The sequence below is a fragment of the Tachysurus vachellii genome, chromosome 6 (genome assembly GCF_030014155.1).
Source record: "Tachysurus vachellii isolate PV-2020 chromosome 6, HZAU_Pvac_v1, whole genome shotgun sequence".
Lineage (NCBI taxonomy): Eukaryota > Metazoa > Chordata > Actinopteri > Siluriformes > Bagridae > Tachysurus > Tachysurus vachellii.
This window is the reverse complement of record NC_083465.1, coordinates 30,802,144-30,829,643: the sequence shown is the minus strand read 5'-3', so window position 1 is coordinate 30,829,643 and position 27,500 is coordinate 30,802,144. Positions and strand designations below refer to the sequence as shown.

Below are 27,500 nucleotides of genomic sequence, written 5' to 3'. Positions count from 1 at the left end.
TCAGAAATGTTCCACTACAAAAAACCCTGATTTTTAGCTGGATGTTAAATAATAATCAGAACAATAAGATCACTATATACACTAGAGTACAAAAAGACTTTTTTTTTGCACGTCCAGTCTGATTGTCTGTAAATGAGGCGTCCCACAGGTTTCACCAGGAGGATGTTTCACCACCGAAAGGATTTTCTCTCTCTGTCTTTGTCTTTGAGTTTAGAATCTATTTCTTTATAACAAATCTTTTTGTATTTGAGAACATGAACTGAACTAAATCTGAATCTTTTCTGATTTATTTGTGTTAAACTTCCAAAAACGCAGTTTGTACTGAAAGTGATACTGAAAAATTAACACAAAAATAAAAGAAATAAAATAATAAAAAAACAATAAAAGCACACTGTGTGTGTGTGTGTGGTGTGTATGTGTGCTGTGTATGTATGTGTGCGCGTGTGTGTGTGGGGTGTGTATGTATGTGTGCGTGTGTGTGGTGTGTATGTATGTGTGTGCGCATTTGTGTGTGTAAGTGTGTGTATGTATGTGTGCACGTGTGTGTGTGTGGTGTGTATGTATGTGTGTGTGGTGTGTATGTATGTGTGTGTTTGTGTGTGTGTATGTATTTGTGCGTGCGTTTGTGTGTGTGTCTGTGTGCGTGTGTGTGTGTCTATATATGTGTGTGTATGTATTTGTGCACGCGTTTGTGTGTGTGTGTGTCTATGTGTGTGTGTGTGTGTCTATATATGTGTGTGTGTGTGTGTGTGTCTATATATGTGTGTGTGTGTGTGGTGTGTATGTATGTGTGTGTGGTGTGTATGTATGTGTGTGTTTGTGTGTGTGTGTGTATGTATTTGTGCGCGCGTTTGTGTGTGTGTGTCTGTGTGTGTGTCTATATATGTGTGTGTGTATGTATTTGTGCGCGCGTTTGTGTGCGTGTGTGTGTGTGTGTGTGTGTCTATGTGTGTGTGTATGTGTGTGTGTGTGTGTGTGTAAAAGGCTGAAAGGAAAAGTTGCTGGAATGTTGATTTTGCTCATGGCGTTACTTTACAGTAAAAACACAACAGTGGGTCATAATTGTGCAGCACTGTCAGCTCTCCTCAGTCGAGAAAAACCTCTCTGTGAAATCTATAGATAGCCTGGAGGCATTCGTCCCCTCGCTGTCCTGCTCTTTTACCTGAGACAAGTCAGGCACACAACAACTACACACTAAAACACTTCAGGGACTCGGAGCCAGAAACAAAACAAAAGGAAAAAAAAAATCAGTGTGAAGAAGATTCAAGGATGGTTTGCAGGGACCGAGGGGAACTGCGCTCTTGTCTGAGTCCAGAAAGCAGCCCTGAGGTCAGACGAGTCCTTGGCCATCAGCTGAATCACAGCGCTTCACACACATTCCAGCTCTGTGGCTGCAGGCGATACACTCCCGAGTCACAGATCCTCGTCCACCGGGGATCACACATCCAGATGGAGGCAGTGCTCAGCATTTAATTAGCGTAAACACACAGCGCATGTTTACACGGACACATCGCGTCCCTCGGAAACACAGCTTTCTTTTTTTTAAAATCTCGATTCCCGCAAAGCAAAATATGATTTTCTCAGTTTGGGGAAAAAAAAAAAGAAGCCTGACTGTTCAGGCAGAAGACGAGTGATGTCTTAATACAGGGACCGTCACGGCAGGACACAATTATATCTCCTGTTAAATCACTGTTTTGTGTTTTAATGATTTATTAACAAATAATTGATGAAGGGGCACTCGCCGTCAAAACACACATTAAGCATTCACACACGGTGCCTTCTCAGTGCGGGACCTGGCGGCCAAAAGCCCCTCATTACTCCTAATACCTTTTAGCAATCAAGATGAAACGGCGGGAAAAAAAAACCTACTCATCAGTGCAAAACGGGTAAACTTTATTAAACTTCATTAAAGTCAAACTCCCGGAGCACGTCTGTAATGGTCACTCTCAGCGGAGGCAGCGCTGAGCAAATCATCTCAAAGGCTTTTTTTCGCACCTAATGGCCGCCTAATTTATGCTTTGATGTCGTGTGAGTGTAGCCGTCTCTGGCTAAGGGCCCTGTTTACTCGCTTTATGAGGCCTAAATCATTTTTGTACTCACAGACCTTTAACTACAATTAACAAGCACGGACAACGAGAGTGCTGGATACACAGAAGGGGGGGTGGGGGGGGGGTTAGAAAGAGATTAACGAAGGAGGGGGTCGGGGTGGAGGGGTTGTGCAAATGATCTCGGCAAATGAACATTCTCAGCTTGCCGCACGACAAGGAGGAATCTGCAGCGGGCGCGAGCCGGGCTCTCGGCTTTATTTGCCTTGGCAATTTACTTAATTTAACACATTTTCCTCCGGAGTGTTCTCCGGCTCTGGTCTTAAACGCCGGCTCGACATCTCGCGTGTTGCCCCTGCCTTCCATCAGTACCACCCTTGTTCTCTCCTGCTGGTTTTAATTTGCAATAAAAGAAAATGGTGGTCCCTTACCACTTGGCAAAGACCTCATCCTTTGTGCTGAGATGAATCGAGATGTTTATGAGACTTGCTCGATGTTCTGAGGCAAGAACTTTCTATTCCTGCAACCTCGAGAAGAACCTGGAAACACGCTCTCCTCATTTGGACCTCACACATGCTTTTTTACGGTTGTGGAGTGGACCTCGGCCGGCGGGGAGCGTCTGGCCACTAGGCGCTCGATGCAGAAATGATTTCTGGGAGAGGAGTAAACGCCTGCCCACCACTGCTGCTTAAGTATCGGGCAAGCCGCCTTCGCTGGCAATTAGACGTCCCAGAACTCCAGGCCGTGAGGAGGTAATTAACCATTAGCAGATCATTGCAACACTTCCGAGTGCAACCTTCACCATCGCAATCACTGCGGTACGGTCAGCAAAATGGCTGCGTGCCACTGCTCGGGCCCATCGGCTTCTTAAAGCGGGCATCTAGCTCTAATCGCTGCCTTTCAATGGTAATTTAGTTCACCAGGCCGCAAAACAGCTTGATAAAGAAACGCAGCCTAATTACACCTCGCATCTTCCTACCATCCCTCTTCCTGTATGTAATGAATATACACAAGAGGGAGAAGAGGGGGAGAGAGAGAGAGAGAGAGAGAGAGCAGGTGGAAGTGAAAGAGAATGATGAGATGATAGAGAGAGAAATAAAAAAGTTAGAAGGACCAAAAAAAACGTGTCTATAAAGCTTCCTGGTCGTCAATGTTATTAAATCAGAATAAGTCAAAACTAGCAGACATCCATGTTGTGGCTCATCACGGGAACGTCGTAAGCCGTAAAAGACAAAGTTAATGAGAGAGAAAAAAAAAAGAAGTGGCGTCTTGTTTGAGTTTAAAAATAAGGCAGCCTGCAGGGGACCTCTTGCATTGTGGAGCACACTGTGAGCCGGTAACGGTGCTAAGGGCCGGCGGAGATCAAAGCAAGTCCTGCGCTTCTTCTGCTGCTTTTTCTTTCCAAAAGGAGAGCACGGGGCCATGTGGGTGAGTTTACTCAGCGTCCACTGAAGCAAACACAAAGAGGATCAGCACTAATGCTGCAGGACTGCCACTGGGCAGATAGGAAGAAAGTAAGTCCCTCGTGTTCCTCAGAGGTCACTCCAGGCAGGTCAGGCTCCCAAACAGCAGACTTTAGGTTTAAGGCCGTTTCACACATGGCCCAAATACTCACATCCATAAGGAGGATTGATTCAGTATTTTATTTCATTTCATGTGGCTTATTTTCACACAGATACTTTCTGCAGACTGATTTAATAATGTATACATTTACAAACCTGTGCAGGGTAAAAAGCCAACATCCTCCAGCCTTCACTGCTCTTATTAATGTTACATATATTACTATTATTACTTAACACTCATTAGCAGTTCACACAAACTGTTATAGCACTTAGACTCTACTTTACACTGGTTTATAATCATGTAAAGGTCTTAACCAAGACTAAAGTGACAGGTTTATGTCATCAAGCTCTTCATGTTTTATACATTACTACAGCCCCAACACAACAACCCCAGCTACAGCCCCAACACAACAACCCCTACTACAGCCCCAACACAACAACCCCTACTACAGCCCCAACACAACAACCCCTACTACAGCCCCAAGACAACAATCCCTACTACAGCCCCAAGACAACAACCCCTACTACAGCCCCAACACAACAACCCCAACTACAGCCTCAACACAACCCCGCCAACTACAGCCCCAACACAACCCCGCCAACTACAGCCCCAAAACAACAACCCCAACTACAGCCCCACAGCAATAACCCCAATTACTCTCAATAAAATCACCAAACCCATTGTTGATGTTCCATTTCCACTCTAGAAGACTTATACTAGGTTCTCAACATGTAACATACATTTTTCCACATCACGATTCCCACCTAATCCTTCTCCAGTCCCAAGGTGGCCCTTCTCTTACCCAGAATCCCTCTCTTTATCCAACCAACTTAGGAGCAACTTCTGAATATGTTCAGCTCCTCGCTGGTCCTAACAGCTACAAAAGGCCAAGTAATCAGGTAGAGAAGCACTTCAGCACTCCCACCCCTACCCCACTACCAAGAACCCCAGTTATAAACCATAGACACCTTACAAGGCAGACTCTAAGATACAGCACATGTGCCCTTTCATCACCAGCTCTATTTGCCCCTGTAGGCCAAGTCTTAGGTACAGCAACAATTCTGCACCCCTTCCCCCAGCAGCCCCTTCTCCATCCACAACAGCCCCAGCAGGCAAACTCACAGGTACAGCAGCACTTCTGTGCCCCTTCCCACACCAGAATCCCCGTTCTCCAGCCCCATCAGCAGCATCAGCAGGCCCTGAGCAGGCAGCGGCCAGCGCTAGGCCGTAATTAGCTTGGACAGCTCGAGCTCAGGCAGCCGGGCTACATCATAATGAGCTCAGCTGGGATTAGGAGGACAGGGCAGGGGGGAATGGGGGGGTTCCTGGAACAGCGGGCCAGGGGTAGAGATCAAACAGGGGAGGGCCGGGCCACGCTGGCTGGCAGGGTTAGACCCCTCAGCTCAGCACAGACCAAATGAGGCCTGGCAAGCAGAAAGCCAAGGCGGCCTAATAAAGAACGACTCCTCCAGCAGACAAGAGCGGTGGTAATTAACACACACACACGCAGTCACAGAAATACACTGTTCTCCAGAGAGCACTCTGTGAAGCTGCTCAGAGCTTCTTTGGATTCTTTATAAGAAAAAAAAACACCAAGTACGTGAGAGCAAATATGTGTTTAGATGGATAAAGAAATACACGGAGATGTGATGCTGTGGAGAAAAGCTGGTCTTTCTCATGCAACACAAATGGCTGTAATCTGTTAATGTTTGTTTGCCCCTGCTAGAGGGCACATCATGAAGACAGAGGTGCAGTCGCTGGCAAGGGATAACCCTTAATCATTAGCACCTGAAATCACCATTAATCATTAACGTGGGCCAGAAAAACTAAACCTCTTCTCTCACACACACACACACACACACACGCACACACACGCACACACGCACACGCGCACACACACACACAGTTTGAGACTGGATAATGTAATTTTTCTTTATGTGTGAGTTTGGAAGCAGCAGTGGTGCAGGATTGAGACGCTAATGACGGTGTGTGGGAGGAGGATGGAGCTGATAATGAAGAGTGTGTGTGTCTCAAACTTTAACACACACAACAGAAGACTAGGAGAGAACAGCATTACATACACACTGCTGGTGACTGCACAACACACACATTCTTACTTCTCTGCAAGAAGCTTCTTGTTCTCGCGTTTAAAGAAGGCCAACTCGTTCCAAACGGCATCGCTGTTCTCCTGACGGAGCTCCCACGTCTCAGCTCGCCTTGTACTGCCTTTAGGCCTACACACACACACACACACACACACACACATTTAACAGCTGTTCACCATTCACATGTATAACTTTTCACTGCTGCTCTATTCACCCATCTTCCCTCAGTGACTACAGGAGAGTGTAACACACCAGGTAAAGAAGCTCAGCTCAGATGTTTGAGGAGATCACTGTAACTCTGTGATCTTCTCACACATACAATACAGTACAACGGAGCCACACTATAGGGTCAAAAGTATGTGCCCCCGATCATCACACCCACATGCGCTTCTTCACCAAGCTGCTGCTTGTACAGAACATCTCTCTATGCTGAAGTGTTACAGTTTTCCTTCACTGGAGCTCAGAGACTCGAACCTGCTCCATCATGACAATGACCCTGTACAAATAGCAGCTCCATGAAGACATAGTGTGTAGGTGAAGGGTTTAGTGAAGAACTTGAGTGCCCTACACTAAGCCCTGACTCTGACTCAACACCACTTAACACCTCTGGAATTAACGTTCCAACATCAGAGTCTGATCTCACTGATGCTCTTGTAGCTGAACAGACATTAATCCCCACAGCCACAATCCAACATCTAGTGAGAGAAGAATCTGGAGTGAGATGTTCAGCTAATGGGTGTGATGGTCAGGGTGCACATACTTCTTATGTTTTAATGCTAGACATCCGTTCAGAAACTGATAATATCGAGATACTACTGATAAATAAATATATATATATATATAATTAATAACACCACAATAATAACAACACTGTAATAATAAAAGTTTCTAAAACGTTTTAGATTCTGTAGACTACACCACACCTGAGAGAAACATCACCTCTGGACCTTTCTCCTGTTTCTTCTAAAGTAAAATTTGGAAATTTAGAAGATATACAATATAAAGACATAAACGGTGTGTAGGTGTGTGTGTGTGTGTGTGTATCATTAACTATTAAATATTAACTACTTATGTTCTAAATGATATTAGATTTATTCTCATCCATATCTATCATCACGTCAGTATTTTACATGTTTCTGATACATGCAGCTTCTCACACACACTCACACACACACACACACACACACACACACACACACACATGCACAGAGCCCTGCCTGACAGCTCCTGACACAGTGTGAACACAGGGGATGTGTTGGACAGGCACTTTTGGAGCTGAGTGTTTGTGTGTTTGCCAGTATTTAAATCAGTGGCCTTGACTCTGACACACATACACACACACACACACACACACACACACACACACACACACACACACACACACACGTCTGAGCCGAAGGCAGCCTGCAGTGGCCTGCAGCAGTGTGTTTCCTGTGGGCCATGCAAATGTCCGAACACAAACGAGGTCAGTCTCATCACTGTATCTCACTTTATAAATTCTTAATGCCCCACCATGGTGTTACCCCAACACACACACACACACACACACACACACACACACACACACACATCTAACAATACTCCCACACTTACAACCCTATCACTTTATATTATATTTATATGTTGTGTAAGTAACAAACACTGTGTGTGTGTGTTGCAGTATAATACAGTAATTCTTTTCCTCTAACAGCACATCCCCTGGTGTTTTATTCCTCTTACACCACAGCACCTCACCAACTATTACAGGTTCTATCTATTTAAGAAATGTCACTTTTTATTTTATTTTTAATTACACCTCTTCTCTCTTTATTTTCTCTTTATTCTCTCTCTTTATTCTCTCTCTCTTTATTCTCTCTCTCTATTCTCTTTATTCTCTCTCTTTATTCTCTCTTTTCTGTCCTGAAGATGTGGAGAACTTCATGTCCCAGCTTCACCTCTGACTGATACACAGCACTGACACTGGAGACTCCTTCACTACATCATACACACACATCTCCTTATGAAGGAGCTGTTACTATGGAAACCAAATCACAGTCAGTACATTAATATAAACCTGATCTACAGTCAGAGCTGCTGTTAGAGAGAATTAATCAACACCTGACGTCCAATCAGAGACCAGAACACACAGCAGTGTGGATGTAAACTCTGTAAGGACTGATGGTGCTGTTCTAATGTACTTCTTGTTGTTCTGATTGATTATATAATAAATTAAATAATAATAAAGTAGTAAATGTTAAGTGACTGAAATTTAAACAGGTCACTGTGAAGACATTCTAACACTTCAACCTCCAGACCTGTAACTCGTCCACCTTTAACTCATATCATTAAAAAATAAATAAATAAATAAAAATCTTTGTAGAAGATTTGATTCTTGGCACCGTGTAGAAGGCGGCGTCTGATTGGTGGAATGTAAAGTTCTCCATCTCTCTGTATAATTTTCTAATTAAGAAATTTAAAAAAAATATCTGCCTCATTTTTATAGAATTGATTTATATATTTATTTATTTTTTGTTGGAGTAATTGACTAGTTAAATAGAGTAAGTGTGAAGTAGATAATCTTATTTGTACTAATCTTTTTTTGTTGTTTTTTCACATTACTGTTCTACCTTTCCAAGCGTTAGTCCACATTTTTACATCATAAAGATTAAGATTAAGCCAAAATAATTTGTTGTTCTTTAATGTCATTTTCTGTGATTGTTCTCCTGAGATCCTGACCTGAAGGTTGTAAAGTTCAAATCTCAGAATAATACACAAGGTGAATTAATATAAAAATATCATCAGCACCAAAGCTGAAGTAATAATTATTTGATTTTAATATGAATCTCTGGAGCAGTGATTGCTGAAGGTGGTGGTGGTGGTGGTGGTGAGTTTCATATCTCAGGACTGAGTTTATTTTTCTGAAATTTTTCATTGTCTTTTTGAATGAATGAATGAATGAATGTTAGCATGGCCTCAACATGAATATGATCTACTTCCTGCCTTAACTCATGTTGGGGATGATGGCGCTGTGGGCCAGCAACACACTGTGTGAAGAGGAAGAGAAAGAGGGAAAAAAAAGAAAAAGAAAAAAAAGAGAAAGAAAGAAAGAAAGATAAAGAAAATCCAGCAAGAGCTTAACAAGCACATCCTGTTGTGAGGCGAGCTGTGGCTGTTCTCCCTGAGAGTGAGATCTCAGAGAGAGAGAGAGAGAGAGAGAGAGAGAGAGAGAGAGAGAGAGAGACAGACACTCCAACAGCACTTTTTACTTCATTATACCTCACAACTGGAGAAAAAACATAATTGTTGAAAGTCTTTGGCTAATTGCGGTGAGTTTCTGAGTGAATCTTTGATGTGGACATTTTAATAAACTTTAATTCTATTTACACATCCCATCGTCCCTGCTCTGATTTACACTAACTCACATATCTAAACTTTAAGCTTTAGGAAGTGTGTGTGTGCACACGCTTGTTCCTAACAGTGTCGGTTTAGCGCAACGCTAATGACGAGTGACATGGCGTTCCTCAGGGCTCTGGTGTGAGGCCGTTTGCATTATAATGAGGTGCTAGCGGGCAGCATAGAGAGCTAGTGCTTTCTTTCCCCGTCAATAACGGAGTAGCGAGCCTGACCTCTCCCGAGGACTTCTTCCCAGCCAGCAGGTGTGTAATACAGTTAGTTAGAAAGGCTAATCCACTTAGCCGTGATAGCTAATAAATTCATTCTGTGAGGCGTACCAGTTTGTGCAGTCGATCAATCAGAGCAGCAAAAGGTCAAAGCAGAAACGGTGACGAATTCTGATTCTATACAAGCAAAGCTGTGTGTGTGTCTGTGTGTGTGTGTTAACCCACCTTAACCCGATCCCCATCAAGCCCCCTGCCACCCACTGCGCTGTTTTATGAGAGTGTGTAAGTGGAGGAACGGGGCAGGAGGTGGGGGTGGTGACTGGGGGCTCCTTAACAAGCCCCAAAAAGCGATAAGAGCTGACGTGTTCCCCCCTGGCTTGTTAGAACTGATTTCTCTGCATTTAACGCAGCTTCTTCATTTCCTATTGTCTTCCAAACACGCCGCGCCACTCTCTACGGACCAAGGAGACGCCGAGCTGCTCCTAACATCCACACAGCCACAAAAACCTCCATGCAAAAACCCACAACATACTGCTGCTTTGGAGATACACACTGACGCTGTGGAGTGACACACTGACGCTGTGGAGAGACACACTGACGCTGTGGAGAGACACACTGACGCTGTGGAGTGACACAATGACGCTGTGGAGTGACACAACGATGCTGTGGAGAGACACACTGACGCTTTGGAGAGACACACTGACGCTGTGAAGAGACACACTCGCGCTGTGGAGAGACACACTGACGCTGTGGAGAGACACACTGACGCTGTGAAGAGACACACTCGCGCTGTGGAGAGACACAATGACGCTGTGGAGAGACACACTGACAAATCTGCCCTTTTTTCACAATGATGAGAAACACAAGGATACAAAACTCTACATGCTGTTCAACACAACACAAAGACAACTATTGTTAAAGTTTTGATCCTGTTCTCTCACACTGAACTTCCATCACGTCAGCTGATCAGAATGACGTGAGTTCTTCAGAGCCTTGTGTAAATGAGTGACAACTCTGACTTGTAGAGCTTCAACTTTAACACTGCTTCACTTTACACAATTTATTTACACTCTGCTGCTTAAAGTAAATAAACTTTGACAAAATTTATACTATAATATACACACACTATAATATAAATGTATTTTATTCATACAAACCATTCAACCATTTAAATTAACTAATTACACCTTACACTTTATTACTAATTAAAATATAAAATTTCACTGCAGTATCATGCTTTAAGCCCCGCCCACTTCACCCTCACATCATAACACATATCTGTAAAGTGTGTCCACACACACACCATATCACCATATCAAAATTCAATTTCTCAATTCTAATTACATTTATTTATTACTTTTATTTTACACTAAACAAATACTGGTACTGGTGTTAAAGATTTCAAATAAATTAAGATATTACACAAAAAAACATTTTATCATCACTTATTATCTTCATCATTTTCTTTCCCATCCCAGTGTAATGCAATCTCTCACACACACACACACACACACACACACACACACACACACACACAAATTCACACAGGTTCACGTTGCATAGCTGTTTCGTTTAATTAACCCAGAGAGAGTCGAGTCAAAGAGGTCAACACTCACATCCCGCTTGGAAACTCAACACATGCTTCTATTAGCTCTGTTTAAACACCTCCAAAAAGCAGAGAGAGAGAGAGAGAGAGAGAGAGAGAGAGAGAGAGAGAGAGAGAGAGAGAGAGAGAGAGAGACAAAAGACAGAAGAACCCTAATGAAACTTTACACTGCTGCTCACTGAGCAGCACTGAGCTTTTACTACAAACATCAAACTCTAAATCTCACTCCGTCCAACTACCATCCAGAAACATTCACACAGGAAGTGACACGGTTACAGAAAAGATGAGGTGTAGGAGTGGAGGAGTATGTACTAAAGGGACACAGGCAGAGAAGAGGAGGTTAGAGAAGTAATGGGAAGAGATGATCACGACGTTACCTGTGGTCAGGTAAGGGGTGTGTTCAGGGGAACACAGGGGATCCAGTCAGGAAAAGGGGGGATAGAGAAGTGATGCAGTTTGAAAAGGGTTACAGAGACACATCCAGGGAAGTGTCACGGTTACTTGGAGGACGCATCCAGGGAAGTGTCACGGTTACTTGGAGGACGCATCCAGGGAAGTGTCATGGTTACTGGAAGGACGCATCCAGGGAAGTGTCACGGTTACTGGAAGGACGCATCCAGGGAAGTGTCACGGTTACTTGGAGGACGCATTCAGGGAAGTGTCACGGTTACTGGAAGGACGCATTCAGGGAAGTGTCACGGTTACTTGGAGGACGCATTCAGGGAAGTGTCACGGTTACTTGGAGGACGCATTCAGGGAAGTGTCACGGTTACTTGGAGGACGCATTCAGGGAAGTGTCACGGTTACTGGAAGGACGCATTCAGGGAAGTGTCACGGTTATTTGAATTGTTATATTCTATACCATTGTTGATTTTATAGTGTTGGTCTTTCAGCTGATTAATCAGGAGTAGTTTCAGTCTCCCTTAAGGTGTGAATTGTGGGCAGGGCTTACCTATTTAAATTGAAGGTTCTCCGCTACAGACGCTAGTTTGTAAGTATCTCTCTATCTCACATTGTAAAATAAGTGTCTAGTACTGTTTGATATATTCTACCATACCTTAATTCTCACTTTTGGTTGACTGCAGATATTTGCCTCAAACCCATCTCTGTACTCAATTCCTACTGTCGCAGACGCTCTCGTCTACAGAGCAGAGGTCACAATCCCAGTAACCTCATCTACCCTCCTCTGTTGTGTAAGTCTCAAACAGTGGTGGTAGGTGGGCTCTGGAATTGTCAGTCTGCTGTGAAAAAAGCTGATTTTATCTCTGCTTTAACTTCCCATTACTCCTTTGATTTTCTTGCTACCCCACTACACGTCTCAGATCATCACCTGGTATCATTCACCATCACTCTCCCTACCCTACCTAAAACTACCTCTCACCCCCTTGCTCTTACCCGCCGCAACCTTCACTCTGTCTCCCCTTCTTCTGTAGCTTCTGGCACTCTTTCTTCCATTCCTGATCCTGAGTCTTTTTCCTCACTACCCTTGGACTCGGCCACAGATACTTTCCTTTCATCTCTTTCCTCAACCATGGACTTCCTCTGCCCTATGTTCACTAAACCCAAGAAAACTTCTTGTTCTGCTCCTTGGCTTTCAGATGTGCTGCGCAACAATCGAAGAGCCAAGATCATCAGAGAGAAAGTGGAAGAAATCACAACTAGATGCAGATCTTGATTCTTACACTCCTTGCCAGGTTCTCCTCAGATGTGACTTCTGCCAAGGCTTCCTTCTACAAAGAAAAGCTTGAAGCTTCCTCACATGACCCTCGGAAATTCCACAACATCATCTCTTCTCTGCTCAACCCCCCGGCTCCACCTTCTTCATCCTCCCTGACTGCAGAAGACTTTGCTTCTTTCTACCAGGAGAAGATTGAAGAAACCTGCCGTACCTTCACTTCAGCCCCGACTGCACTTACATCTCACAGGATGGATTCCCCACTCCTTCGTTGTCGCATTTCTCAACTGTAGCAGCAGAAGAGATTTTACAGCTCATCCAGTCCTGCAATCCTACCACCTGCCCATTGGATCCACTCCCTTCCACTATGCTCCAGACCATCTCGCAAAACCTTCTGCCCTTCATTATGACTATCATCAATAGATCCATAGCATCTGGTCAGGTACCAACTACTTTCAAGAGAGCAAGGGTTATTCCCATTCTAAAGAAACCTGCTCTGGATCCATCAGACATCAGTAACTACAGACCGGTGTCACTTCTCTCTTTTCTTTCTAAAATTCTTGAACGCATTGTCTATAATCAACTGTCTGTCTATCTCTCACAGAACAACCTCCAAGACCCCAACAGTCTGGCTTTAAAGCAGCTCATTCCACAGAGACAGCCCTTTTGGATGTCTCGGAGAAACTACATGCTGCTAGATCAGCCAAACTGTCATCCGTCCTTATCCTCCTTGACCTTTCAGCAGCGTTTGATACGGTCAACCACAAGACTCTCTTAGCCACCCTCAGCAGTCTTGGGATTTGTGGATCAGCTTGGGAATGGTTCGCTTCCTACCTGGAAGGACGCTCATATCAGGTAACATGGAGGGGAGTGACATCTGCTCCATGCAGATTCTCCACTGGTGTCCCACAGGGCTCAGTACTTGGTCCTCTTCTTTTCTCCCTGTATACTCACTCTCTTGGTGAAGTTATTTCTTCACATGGGTTCTCTTACCACTGCTATGCTGATGATACACAACTTATCTTCTCTTTCCCACACTCAGATACCACAGCTTCTGTTCGGATCTCAGCATGTCTAGCAGAAATTTCATCATGGATGACTGCTCATCAGTTAAAGCTAAATCCTAGCAAAACTGAGCTGCTGTTCATCCCAGGTGATTCATCCCCAGGTCATGACCTTGCTATATCCTTGCACAACGATCTGATCTCCCCTTCAGCCCTTACCTTGGGGTAACCATGGACAATCAACTGTCCTTTTCCTCTCATGTTGCTAATGTGACTCGCTCATGTCGGTTTCTTCTCTACAACATTAGAAGGATTCGGCCATTTTTGTCCACACAGGCTGCTCAGGTACTTGTTCAGTCTCATGTCATTTCTAGACTGGAGTACTGTAACACACTGCTGGCAGGTCTACATATGAACGCAATCCGTCCTCTGCAAATGATCCAAAATGCAGCTGTACAGCTTGTTTTCAACCTGCCAAAGTTCTCCACACCACCACACTGCTGTGATCCCTCCACTGGCTTCCTGTAGCTGCACACATCAGATACAAAACACTGATGTTGGCCTACAAAGCCAAAAATGGACCATCTCCCTCTTACCTCAAAGCCCTCATCACTCCTCGCACTGCACCTCACACCCTCAGATCTACCAGCACTGCTTGACTGGTTCCACCATCTCTCAGGGTAAGAGGCAAGTATACTTGAGAAGGTGGTTAGCAAAGAGGCACGGTCAGGCTTCCAAAGGAGAGGACTTTTAAAAGTAATAAGACAAAAGTCTGACAAAAGTGATGTAGTCAGGAAAGAGACACTGGTGTTATTTAGTGTCTGAGTTAGACACCAACAAACACCAAACACCAGGACACCACCATGACTGTGTGTGTTTGTTGGTGTCTAACTGCATGTCTGATGGTGTTTGTTGGTGTCTAACTGCATGTCTGATGGTGTTTGTTGGTGTCTAACTGCATGTCTGTTGGTGTCTAACTGCATGTCTGATGGTGTTTGTTGGTGTCTAACTGCATGTCTGTTGGTGTCTAACTGCATGTCTGATGGTGTTTGTTGGTGTCTAACTGCATGTCTGTTGGTGTTTGTTGGTGTCTAACTGCATGCATGTCTGATGGTGTTTGTTGGTGTCTAACTGCATGCATGTCTGATGGTGTTTGTTGGTGTCTAACTGCATGTCTGTTGGTGTTTGTTGGTGTCTAACTGCATGCATGTCTGATGGTGTTTGTTGGTGTCTAACTGCATGTCTGTTGGTGTTTGTTGGTATCTAACTGCATGTCTGATGGTGTTTGTTGGTGTCTAACTGCATGTCTGATGGTGTTTGTTGGTGTCTAACTGCATGCATGTCTGATGGTGTTTGTTGGTGTCTAACTGCATGTCTTTTGGTGTTTGTTGGTGTCTAACTGCATGTCTGATGGTGTTTGTTGGTGTCTAACTGCATGTCTGTTGGTGTCTAACTGCATGTCTGATGGTGTTTGTTGGTGTCTAACTGCATGCATGTCTGATGGTGTTTGTTGGTGTCTAACTGCATGTCTGATGGTGTTTGTTGGTGTCTAACTGCATGCATGTCTGATGGTGTTTGTTGGTGTCTAACTGCATGTCTGTTGGTGTCTAACTGCATGTCTGATGGTGTTTGTTGGTGTCTAACTGCATGTCTGTTGGTGTTTGTTGGTGTCTAACTGCATGTCTGATGGTGTTTGTTGGTGTCTAACTGCATGCATGTCTGATGGTGTTTGTTGGTGTCTAACTGCATGTCTGTTGGTGTTTGTTGGTGTCTAACTGCATGTCTGATGGTGTTTGTTGGTGTCTAACTGCATGCATGTCTGATGATGTTTGTTGGTGTCTAACTGCATGTCTGTTGGTGTTTGTTGGTGTCTAACTGCATGTCTGATGGTGTTTGTTGGTGTCTAACTGCATGTCTGATGGTGTTTGTTGGTGTCTAACTGCATGTCTGATGGTGTTTGTTGGTGTCTAACTGCATGCATGTCGGTGTTTGTTGGTGTCTAACTGCATGTCTGATGGTGTTTGTTGGTGTCTAACTGCATGTCTGATGGTGTTTGTTGGTGTCTAACTGCATGTCTGATGGTGTTTGTTGGTGTCTAACCGCATGTCTGTTGGTGTCTAACTGCATGTCTGATGGTGTTTGTTGGTGTCTAACTGCATGTCTGATGGTGTTTGTTGGTGTCTAACCGCATGCATGTCTGATGGTGTTTGTTGGTGTCTAACTGCATGTCTGTTGGTGTTTGTTGGTGTCTAACTGCATGTCTGATTGTGTTTGTTGGTGTCTAACTGCATGTCTGATGGTGTTTGTTGATGAATGTTGGTATTTGAACCTTATTTTGGGGTATTTATTAATGCATGTTTTATAATAATGTTGGTGTTAGATGAAGTATGATTGTGTTGAGAATTATTATAGTTCAGTGGTGTGTGTGTGTGTGTGTGTGTGTGAGTGTGAAGTCAAGAAGCTTTTATTGTCATTACAACCATATCTAGCTGTTACAGTACACAGTGACATGAGACACGTTTCTCCAGGATCAGGGTGCTACATAAAACAAAGACAGAGCTATAAGGACTTAGTAACACTTAGTAGTGTGTGTGTGTGTGTATGTGTGTGTGTGTGTGTGTGTTACTCACAGGCCTTGTGTGTCCTCCACCTCCTTCAGCTGCTCTTTCACCGCTCTGTAGTTGGTCTGAATCAGGCGCAGACGATCGTGACGCTTTGCATGAGCTCGCCTTAACTCCTCGTTCTCTGCTGTCTGTAACACACACACACACACACACACACACACAATATTTTAATACTTTTAAATGTCCTTTGCTTTAACTTATGACTCTGTAAGGTCTTTATTGGTAAAAATAATGCTATCAGTTTAAGTGGTGTGTAAAGGTTCTGCTCACGAAACCTGCAGTTTAACTTTGTTAGACAAAAACTTTTTTTAAAAACAAAGTGCTCTCCCCTTCTTTCACGCTTGTCTTTCTTTTCGCCTTCGCTTTACTTTTAGAGCGAGAGACACTGATAAGCGTTTCCACGCCAACCTGGCACCTGAGACATAATTACAGCCTGACATTTCACCGGTTGGCCAATAGGGAGAGGCTGACTCCTTCACTTCTCCACTCGCTCCTTCACTCCGACTTAAACCTCTCAGCGGGAGAGAAGACAAGCATGGGGTGGGGGGGATGGATAGGGGCAGATTCGGGAGGGGTGGAGGTGGGGGTGTGGGGGTGGAATGAGGGTCGCTTCCCAAATCGCCCACAAATATTGACCCTTAGCCATTTGTAAAGGATAAAAAAAAGGATAAAAAAAAAAAAAATTCCCACAAAAAGATTACACGAGACTTTTCAGGGGTGAACATATAGATTTTCCTGACAAGAAGCGCCCTATTATTCTGACCTTAGCTAGGGCGAGAACTGGAAGAGGCAAGTCAGATCTGCTTTCTGCATGAGCGGCCAGAACCCAGACGGAGAACAGAGAGCGAGAGAGAGAGAGAGAGAGAGAGAGAGAGAGAGAGAGAGAGAGAGAGAGAGGGCTTGTTTACTGCAGCTATGACACGGCAGGCCTGCCAGGCGGGAAAAGCAGTGCCCTGAACCCTGTTATTATTAACAAGGACAAAGAGAACAAGCCCCTCCGCCTGTGTGACAAGTATGGATTTACCGCTCAGATATTCACAAGAGGACAAGCAAAGCCTTCGAAAAGAGCAAAAAGAAAGGAAAAAAAAGACAAGACAAGAAGAAGAGGGAGCGTGAGCAGCACTGTGGAGCTCTAATGAACAGCACAGATTGATAGGAGAGTGTTTCTCGTCAGAGTGACACGGCGTTAGCCACATCATGGAGTGTCGAGGGTCTCAGAAACGATCAATAAACACACACACACACACACACAGACACACACACACACACACACCAACATTCTCAGCATGTGATCGGAGTTTGGTTTTCGATGAACCTAACTCAACTTTCAACTTTCTAACTCTCCTCAAAACACACACACACACACACACACACACACACTAATTACTGCTGAATTCTGGACTCTGATTGGACATCAGGTGTTGATTAATTCTCTCTGACAGTAGTTCAGGTTTATATTAATACACTCAAATCTAACATGTTATCGTTTCCATAGCAACTGCTCAGTCACAGGGACATGTACAGTGCACGATACACTGATAATAAACAGATTTAAATGTATATATGATGAAGATTTCTTAAAGTAAGGAGTCATTTCTGTATGATGTAGTGAAGGAGTCTCCAGTGTCAGTGCCGTGTCTCAGTCAGAGGTGAAGCTGGGACATGAAGTTCTCCACATCTTCAGGACAGAGGAGTTTACACTTCTTTACTGTTCCTCTGTAACGATGATTTACAATAACATTATGACACAGTAGTGGTTTTGTTCCATCCCAGATTAGCTGCTAGATGTCCTACTGTTGTTCTTTATTCATTTATTTAAACACTGAACATGAAAGAGATATACGTAAAGGGGCGGCAAGGTCAAAGAGCAACGAAGACAAGTATGTGTGTGTCTGTGTGTGTGTGTGTGTGTGTGTGTGTGTGTGTGTGTGTGTGTGAAGGTCAGCAAAGTGATGCAGATGATTCGTTTAGTGGAGATCGTGGCTCCTGCAGTAGACTTCAGCCAAAGTAGAGCCTCTCCTGCTGTTTCATTGCCTTCACAGACGGCAAACAAGTGTGTGTGTGTGTATGTGTGTAAGGTGGTGGTGGAGGGGAAGAAGGTCAGGTGGAAAACAGAAGGGCAACAGCAGTGTGTGTGTGTGTGTGTGTGTTAAATGAGTCTCTGGTGCGTCACAGAATCTTCTATAAATGCTCTGAGTAACTGTTCCATTAACCCATCAAGTGTGCAGTGTAATACACACTTTAACCTCTTACACACACCTACACAGACACACACGTACACACACAAAGAGAGACGCACACACACTCACAGACAGACACTCACACACACACAGACAGACACTCACACAGACACTCACAGACAGACACACACACACACACAGACAGACACACACACTCACAGACAGACACACACACTCACAGACAGACACACACACTCACAGACAGACACACACACTCACAGACAGACACACACACTCACAGACAGACACTCACAGACAGACACTCACACTCACAGACAGACACTCACACACACACAGACAGACAGACAGACACACGCACACACACAGACAGACAGACACACGCACAGACAGACAGACACACACACGCACAGACAGACAGACACACGCACACACACAGACAGACAGACACACGCACAGACAGACAGACACACGCACACACACAGACAGACAGACACACGCACAGACAGACAGACACACACACGCACAGACAGACAGACACTCACACACACAGACAGACAGACACACGCACAGACAGACAGACACACACACGCACAGACAGACAGACAGACACACACGCACAGACAGACAGACACACACACGCACAGACAGACAGACACACGCACACACACACACACACAGACAGACACACACGCACAGACAGACAGACACACGCACACACACACACAGACAGACACACGCACAGACAGACAGACACACGCACAGACAGACAGACACACACACACGCACAGACAGACAGACACACACACACGCACAGACAGACAGACACACACACACACACACAGACACAGCTGGTCAAAAACTCAATGAATGAGTCATTGTTCTGCTCTATGTAGAGTGTGTTTAAGTGACAGATACTACAAGCTGTAAAAAACATTTCTCTCTCTCCGTCTTGCAGTCATTCTTTATCTGTTCTTCTGTCGGTCTCTAGCTTTAATAAATATGTCTGTCTGTTTTTCTCTCTCACTCCATTTCTCTCTGTCTGTCTTGCTATGTAATATGTTTTTGTTTCTCTTTCTGTCTCCTTCTCTGCAGCAAGAGACCCAGAGAGAAAGAGAGTGGCAGTGACAGAGAGAGAGAGAGAGAGAGAGAGAGAGAGAGAGAGAGAGAGAGAGAGGTGAACAGATCAAAACAGTAATGCATAGTTACCTTGAGAATGAGTAACTCCTCCAACTGCTGGATTTTATTCTCAGCTGTTGTATTACTGCTTGGAAAAACAGACCTGGAACCCTAAAACACAGACATAGAAAGAGTGAAAGAGAGAGAGAGAGAGAGAGAGAGAGAGAGAGAGAGAGAGAGAGAGAGAGAGAGAGAGAGAGAGAGAGAGATTTCAATACGCACGTGCAGTTATGCTTTTTTGGTATGGCCATTTAGATACACAGTAAATGACTGACACACACACACACACACACACACACACACACACACACACACACACACACACACACACACAGGAAGCAGCTTTTACTTGTTATAGACACAGCACAGAGAGAGAGAGAGAGAGAGAGTGTAAAGTGACGGTGTGAATAAAGAAGGTGTGATAAAGGAGGATGTTGATGATGGAGTGTGTGTACTGCTTGAGCTGATGACATCACCTTATGTACAGATGTAAAGAACAAAGTGACAAACCTCAGAGGAGTTATACACACACGCAGTGCAAAGCTTTTCAATACTGAAGGACCTCTGTGCATGTGCGCACTTGCCTGTGTGTGTGAGTGTTTGTGCGCATGCGTGTGAGTGTGTGTGAGCGTGCGTGTGTACGCGTGTGCGTGTGAGCGTGCGTGTGTGCGAGCGCGCCACAACAGGACACATACACCCAACATCACATGATACACAGTGATACTCCTCAGTGTAGTGGAAGAAGACCTGAGGTGTTCTTACCCTACACAAAGCCTGTGTTAAGTGTGTGTGTGCGTGTGTGTGCGTGTGTATACCTGCTCTGTTTGTGTACCACAGCTCTGAGTCTCAGAGGATGCGAAGTGAGACACACACTCTTGAGTCTGTGCAGCCTCCACACACTCCTGCTCTATCTTCTGCTGCTCTCACACACACACACACACACACCCCAACTTAATTAAACATTATACTCATTATACGCTGAATCTTTTTAGAACTAATACTAAAACATTCAATCCTCTGTGTGTGTGTGTGTGTGTGTGTGTGTGTGTGTGTGTGTGTGTGTGTGTGCTCTTTATTGAGTCACAAGTATAAAATTTTATATAAATATATTTACTATTCTAATTAATCTAAAGAAAGAATAAAACAAGAGTAATAACTGATTATAAACACACAACAGCAAAAATATATTTTTTCTGTGAACTGTTTCAAAGTGAAACTATCAAAAATATAAAAAATAATATCATAAACCCATAAGGCAATAAGCACTGATATTTAAATATGTAATAATAAACATGTAATAAACGTTTTACAAGGACAGGTATGGATATTCTGACTGTGGTCCGAGTCTCTGGTCCGATTCTGATCTGATTCTGATCTGTTGGGCTCAGCTGTGTTTTGGTTCTGTTTTGTTTCATCCTAATCGATCTGTTAGACTCTGTATAAAGGTGTGAAAGAAAAGTGTGAGAGTAAAGTGTATAGTGTGAGAGTGTAGTGTATAGTGTGAGAGTAAAGTGTACAGTGTGAGAGTGTAGTGTATAGTGTGAGAGTGTAGTGTATAGTGTGAGAGTAAAGTGTACAGTGTGAGAGTGTAGTGTATAGTGTGAGAGTGTAGTGTATAGTGTGAGAGTGTAGTGTATAGTGTGAGAGTGTAGTGTATAGTGTGAGAGTGTAGTGTATAGTGTGAGAGTGTAGTGTACAGTGTGAGAGTGTAGTGTATAGTGTGAGAGTGTAGTGTATAGTGTTAGAGTGTAGTGTATAGTGTGAGAACTGTAACACTATACACTGTACTACACACACTATAGTGTAACACTATACACTGTACTACACACACTATACTGTAACACTATACACTGTACTACACACACTATAGTGTAACACTATACACTGTACTACACACACTATAGTGTAACACTATACACTGTACTACACACACTATAGTGTAACACTATACACTGTACTACACACACTATAGTGTAACACTATACACTGTAGTACACACACTATACTGTAACACTATACACTGTACTACACACACTATAGTGTAACACTATACACTGTACTACACACACTATAGTGTGTGTAGTACAGTGTATAGTGTTACACTATAGTGTGTAGTACAGTGTATAGTGTTACACTATAGTGTGTAGTACAGTGTATAGTGTTACACTATAGTGTGTAGTACACAGTAAAGCAGGCTGAGTGTTCACTTGTTTTCTGTCTCTCTGGTCTGTGCTGTGATCTGAGCTGTAAAATCTAAACGCCATGACGAGGGGATAATTAGCGTGGACTGACAGCCTCGGCACCTACATTTTCTCACCAAGTTGAGAAGTAATGAAAGATACAACAGGACTGTCATCACCTTTTGAGTTCCTGATCGCATTATCAAAACTACAGCGGCGCTTGGCATCTGGGTGTGACCTTGTTAACTGCCAGGGTAATTAAGTTTAACCAATTGGGAGAGAGAATGATAAATTATTAGCGGGAAGATTTTGTTCGCGTTTTATTAAATTGGCCTGTCAAAGGGGGTCGGCCAAATTATCTGGGGCCTCATTTGCTGGAGGCCGGCCATATTGCTGCATCTGTTACAATTATTTATAATTTCAAGCAGTCCCCTTCACAGAAAGGAAAAAAAGAAAGGAAAAAAAACAGCCGACAGAGTTCGGCAGCAGCAGTAACCACATGAAGCAATTTACAAATTATCTGTGTTTGAGGGCTTTTCTCTCATTTCCAGCCAGCGGGAGGGGGGGGGAAGTGTATAGTGTGAGAGATGAAGAGAGAGAGAGAGAGAGAGAGAGAGAGAGAGAGTTGGAGGGAGGAGAGGGAGGAGTGGTGTAATTACAGAACACGATTAGGCTCTTGTGGGATCTGGCTGGGCAGGAACATATGGACGGGTTTGTGATTTTGCTCCCTGAGGCTCGTGACCCGTCTGCTGCATGCAAATGAGAAAGAATTTGAGTTAACATCGAAAATCCACCATTTACAACACAAAACAAACCGGACCAACCACAGTGTGCCAACACAGGACCTAAATCCCACACACAACCTGAACAACTCAAAACAAGTCAAGAACCATGAAATCTAGACCAGAGCCAGAACAAAGTCCAACCCAAAACGCAGAGAAGAACTCAAGTGAAGCCTGAACACAGCCAGGAAGAACCGGGCCAGAACCCTGAGCTCAGTCAAAACAAACTGAACACTAACATGATGTTCCAGCAGGTAAGAAGAAAATAGCATGTAATGTTTAGTGTTAGTGTTACTTAAAGGTGGGGTCTGCGTTGTTTGAAAGTGTTCAAATGTTGACATATAAAATAACCAAAACAAACACGCCCCTAACCCAAATGGGTCCCACCCCTGTATCGATAGCTCCGCCCACACATACATACGTAACACAGGCAACTAATGGAAAGAAACGTGTCTTTATCATAGCTGAAGTGAAGAACAATACGATTGTAGATAAACAAATAAGCAAAAATGACACACAAACATAATCATGTAAAGGACAAAGACATATATTAGTTCTGTGTAACAAAACAAAACCAACGTTACTCACCTATCGAGAAGGAAAAAAGCGCCTCGGCGTCTTAAGTAAAGTTGGTCACATATTCACAGATTGGAGTTTCCCGAGTCAATAACTCCTGAGCTAAACACTGTTACTACACAAAACACGGTTGTAGCTGCGTCTCTACATCACTACAATAGAAAAGAGGTGTTATTTGTGTAGTAACAGCGTTTAGCTCAGGAGTTATTGACTCAGGAAACTCCAATCTGTGAATATGTGACCAACTTCCTGCTCCTTCAGTTCTCTCCAGCGCTGGAAAGCTGATCCTATATTAACACGTCCTACTTCTTACCTTATCGTAAGTCTTTCTTCACTTTCTTTCTTTGTTTTTATCCTCCATGTCAATGTAAAAAAGGCTTTCTGCTAATGTCACACATGCGCACTGAACACTCTCTCCGCCCATATTGACAAGACACGCCCCTTTCTGCTCATTGGCTATACGTTAGTTTTGATTTTTGATTAGTTTGTCGTCCTGACTCAGTTTTCTGAAGCATTTCTCAAACAACGGAGACCCCACCTTTAATGTGTGTTGAGCTACTTAGGGCATATAGATACAGCTACTACCATCAGCACTGAACAACAAAGAACTTTCAAAAAACAAAGAAACAACAGAACACCTTGACAAGCCGCAGCCAAAGTCAGAACCAGCTGGGGTCAGTACGAGACACAAACTCCACACGACACAAGACACACCTCATTCGCTCATGTAGAGCTCCTGCAGATACTCAGGAGAAGACTCCTGAACCTAATGAACAAGGAACCAGGAACCGGTCCCAGACCTGGACTGAGGAAGAACCCTGGAGATGAACAAGAAGAACCCGTCCTCTTCTGGGCGACTTCATCATCAGTTTATACAGATTTAAAGCTACATGAAGACTGTCGATGTAGTGTGATCTTTCTCTGTCTGGTCCATCAGAGTGAAACATTTAAAGCTTAAACACACTGGTGGGCTCTCAGTATGCAGCGCGCACACACACACACACACACACTTCTGATCAAAGGAAACATGGCTACTCTCCTAAACATGACCCCACATAACCAGGTGTATGTGTGTGTGGCTGATACTTCAATTATACATCTGACAACTCCTGAGTTCGATAATGCTAATCACTAAAACACACACACACACGCACGCACACACACACACACACACACACACACACACACACACACACGCACGCACACACACACACACAGCACCAACGGGAGGATTATACAACTTTCATCACATCACTCAAGGCTTAACAAATTGCCTTCTATTATTTTTTATTTTAAACTTTATACAAAAAATTTAAAAAAGACCAAAAAATGCTAAAATAAAAACAAAACATTTCGATGACATTAAAGGTTAAAGGTCAATTTCCTTTATGAACTCGTGTCCCGAACATAAGTGTGTAGCACAAACATACACTTTAATTCAGTTCGCTCTCTTCTCAGTGGTACATTTATAAAGCAATCATATGTAGTGTGTTCTACACACACTCACAGTGCATTATGGGTAATACACACACTCCCTCACACCCCAACATCAAAGTAACCATGTCTGTTAATTATTTAAGCTCCAAAAAGGGTCAAATGATGAAGAAGGCATGAGCGCTGTTTCTTGGAACTGGAGAATATAATAATTCTTCTTCTTTCTGAGTGTTTATAAAGAAAAGCTGTGGATGTTCTTTCCTGAATAACCTTTAGACTGTAATTACCAAGAACAATTCACACTCCACTCGTCTCCATCACCGACCACTCCATCATTTCAGCTCCATGATGTAGTGGATTTCTGAAATGACTCTGATGCTCATCGTCACATGAGCTCCGGCTTACAGCTGCTTTTAGCCTCCATACACCCATATCACCCTCCTCATCACCCCCCAATCACATCCCCCCACCCACATCACATCAACCACATTACATCCCCCCAACCACATCACCCCCGCCACATCACCCACCCATCACATCCCCCCACCCACATCACATCACCCCCCCCCACATCACCCCTACATCACATCACCCCCCACATCACACACACACATATCATCCCCATCACCCTCTCCCAAACACATCACACACACACACATCACCCCCCCCAATCAGTTTTTATTATGCACCGATTCTGTCAATAAAATATGAGAGAATGTCCAGATTTAACACATATATATATATATTTATGGTTTATATGTTTAAATTAAATTTGAATATTCAAATTTCACGTCCCTGGCAATAAGAAGCCTTCAGGCAGTTCCTGTAAGAACAATAACTAGGAATTTGGAGAGAACATTAAACTGTCTGAAGTAAGAAGATGAAGCAGCAGTTTTAACAGGAACGCTAAAGTAGATTCAAGTTCTAGAGTCTGTGGCAGACTCTGGACTGACGCTTTAACTCTGGACCGACGCTTTAACTCTGGACCGACGCTTTAACTCTGGACCGTCACATTAACTCTGGACCGACACTTTAACTCTGGACCGACACTTTAACTCTGGACCGACACTTTAACTCTGGACCGACACTTTAACTCTGGACCGACACTTTAACTCTGGACTGAAACTTTAACTCTGGACCGACACTTTAACTCTGGACTGTCACATTAACTCTGGACTGTCACTTTAACTCTGGACCGTCACTTTAACTCTGGACTGAAACTTTAACTCTAGACTGACACTTTAACTCTGGACTGAAACTTTAACTCTGGACTGTCACATTAACTCTGGACTGTCACTTTAACTCTGGACTGAAACTTTAACTCTGGACTGTCACATTAACTCTGGACTGACACTTTAACTCTGGACTGTCACTTTAACTCTGGACTGAAACTTTAACTCTGGACCGACACTTTAACTCTGGACTGTCACATTAACTCTGGACCGTCACATTAACTCTGGACCGACACTTTAACTCTGGACCGACACTTTAACTCTGGACCGACACTTTAACTCTGGACCGACACTTTAACTCTGGACCGACACTTTAACTCTGGACTGTCACTTTAACTCTGGACCGACACTTTAACTCTGGACCGACACTTTAACTCTGGACCGACACTTTAACTCTGGACCGACACTTTAACTCTGGACTGTCACTTTAACTCTGGACCGACACTTTAACTCTGGACTGAAACTTTAACTCTGGACCGACACTTTAACTCTGGACTGAAACTTTAACTCTGGACCGACACTTTAACTCTGGACTGAAACTTTAACTCTGGACCGACACTTTAACTCTGGACCGACACTTTAACTCTGGACCGACACTTTAACTCTGGACTGTCACTTTAACTCTGGACCGACACTTTAACTCTGGACTGAAACTTTAACTCTGGACCGACACTTTAACTCTGGACTGTCACTTTAACTCTGGACTGTCACTTTAACTCTGGACCATCACATTAACTCTGACTTGCACAGCACAGTAACACTTTATACACACCACACTGCACATGGACACTTTAAGGTCCCACCATCTCTCAGGGTAAGAGGTAAGTTTACTACAAGACTCTTCTCTGTTCTGCACCAAGGTGGTGGAATGAACTTCCCCTAGAGGTCCGGACAGCTGAGTCACTGGATATTTTCAAATGGTGGTTGAAGACCTACTTATTCAGGAAACACTTCAACTAGCACTTCTTTCCTTAATTCTTTCGCATTTAAAAAAAAAAAAAAACACACCTTTGACACTTCATTGTAACTTTGAACAAATGTTTTAAACTCATGGTATCTTAAGTATGTAACTTAGTGATCCAGCGTTAATGTATTCAATGTTAGAGACTTAACACTTATGTACGTCGCTCTGGATAAGGGGGTCTGTCACATGCTGTAAATGTAAATGTAATTAAAACCATACCCATTTATGTATATTTATGTATATACATTATATTTCACTTAGACATATTTTATAGTTTATACTTTATTTATCTCCTTTTGGTTTTGGTTATATTTTTATCCCTAATTGCATTCCTTATGTTTGAATACCGGACAGACGTAAAAAGCATTTCACTGCATGTCTGTACTTTATGTGTGTGTGTGTGTGTGTGTGTGTGTGTGTGTGACAAATACAATGTGATTTGATTTTGATTTGAAATCTAAGCAGATTTGAGTTTGCAGCAGAAGCTTTAAATGGGCAAAGTTTTAGCAAGAACACTAAGAGTCTTAAGATTTGGGACAGAGCCTTAAACAGCCTGGGTTTCAGTGAGAAGAGTAATTTGGGCAGAAGCCGGACAATGTCTGGCACTGTATCACACCAAATCTCTCACTAATGACAGCCCGTGCAGGATGGAGGGGTGTGTGTGTGTGTGTGTGTGTGTGTGTGTGTGTGTGTGTGTGTGTGTGTGGTTTCAGTCTGAATTGCTGCCCAGTACA

General features: G+C 43.5%; 1 protein-coding gene across 1 annotated transcript in view; it reads right to left on the bottom strand.

The window, feature by feature from the left end:
• Window positions 1-27,500, bottom strand: part of cntln (centlein, centrosomal protein) — a 108,991-nt gene that overhangs the window by 51,133 nt on the left and 30,358 nt on the right. The window contains exons 12-15 of the mRNA XM_060873258.1: window positions 20,414-20,515; window positions 19,629-19,709; window positions 16,228-16,349; window positions 5,726-5,842 (exon numbers count right to left, since the gene is read on the bottom strand). Of these exons, the coding sequence (XP_060729241.1) occupies window positions 5,726-5,842; window positions 16,228-16,349; window positions 19,629-19,709; window positions 20,414-20,515 (422 nt within the window). The remainder of the gene's footprint in view (window positions 1-5,725; window positions 5,843-16,227; window positions 16,350-19,628; window positions 19,710-20,413; window positions 20,516-27,500) is intronic.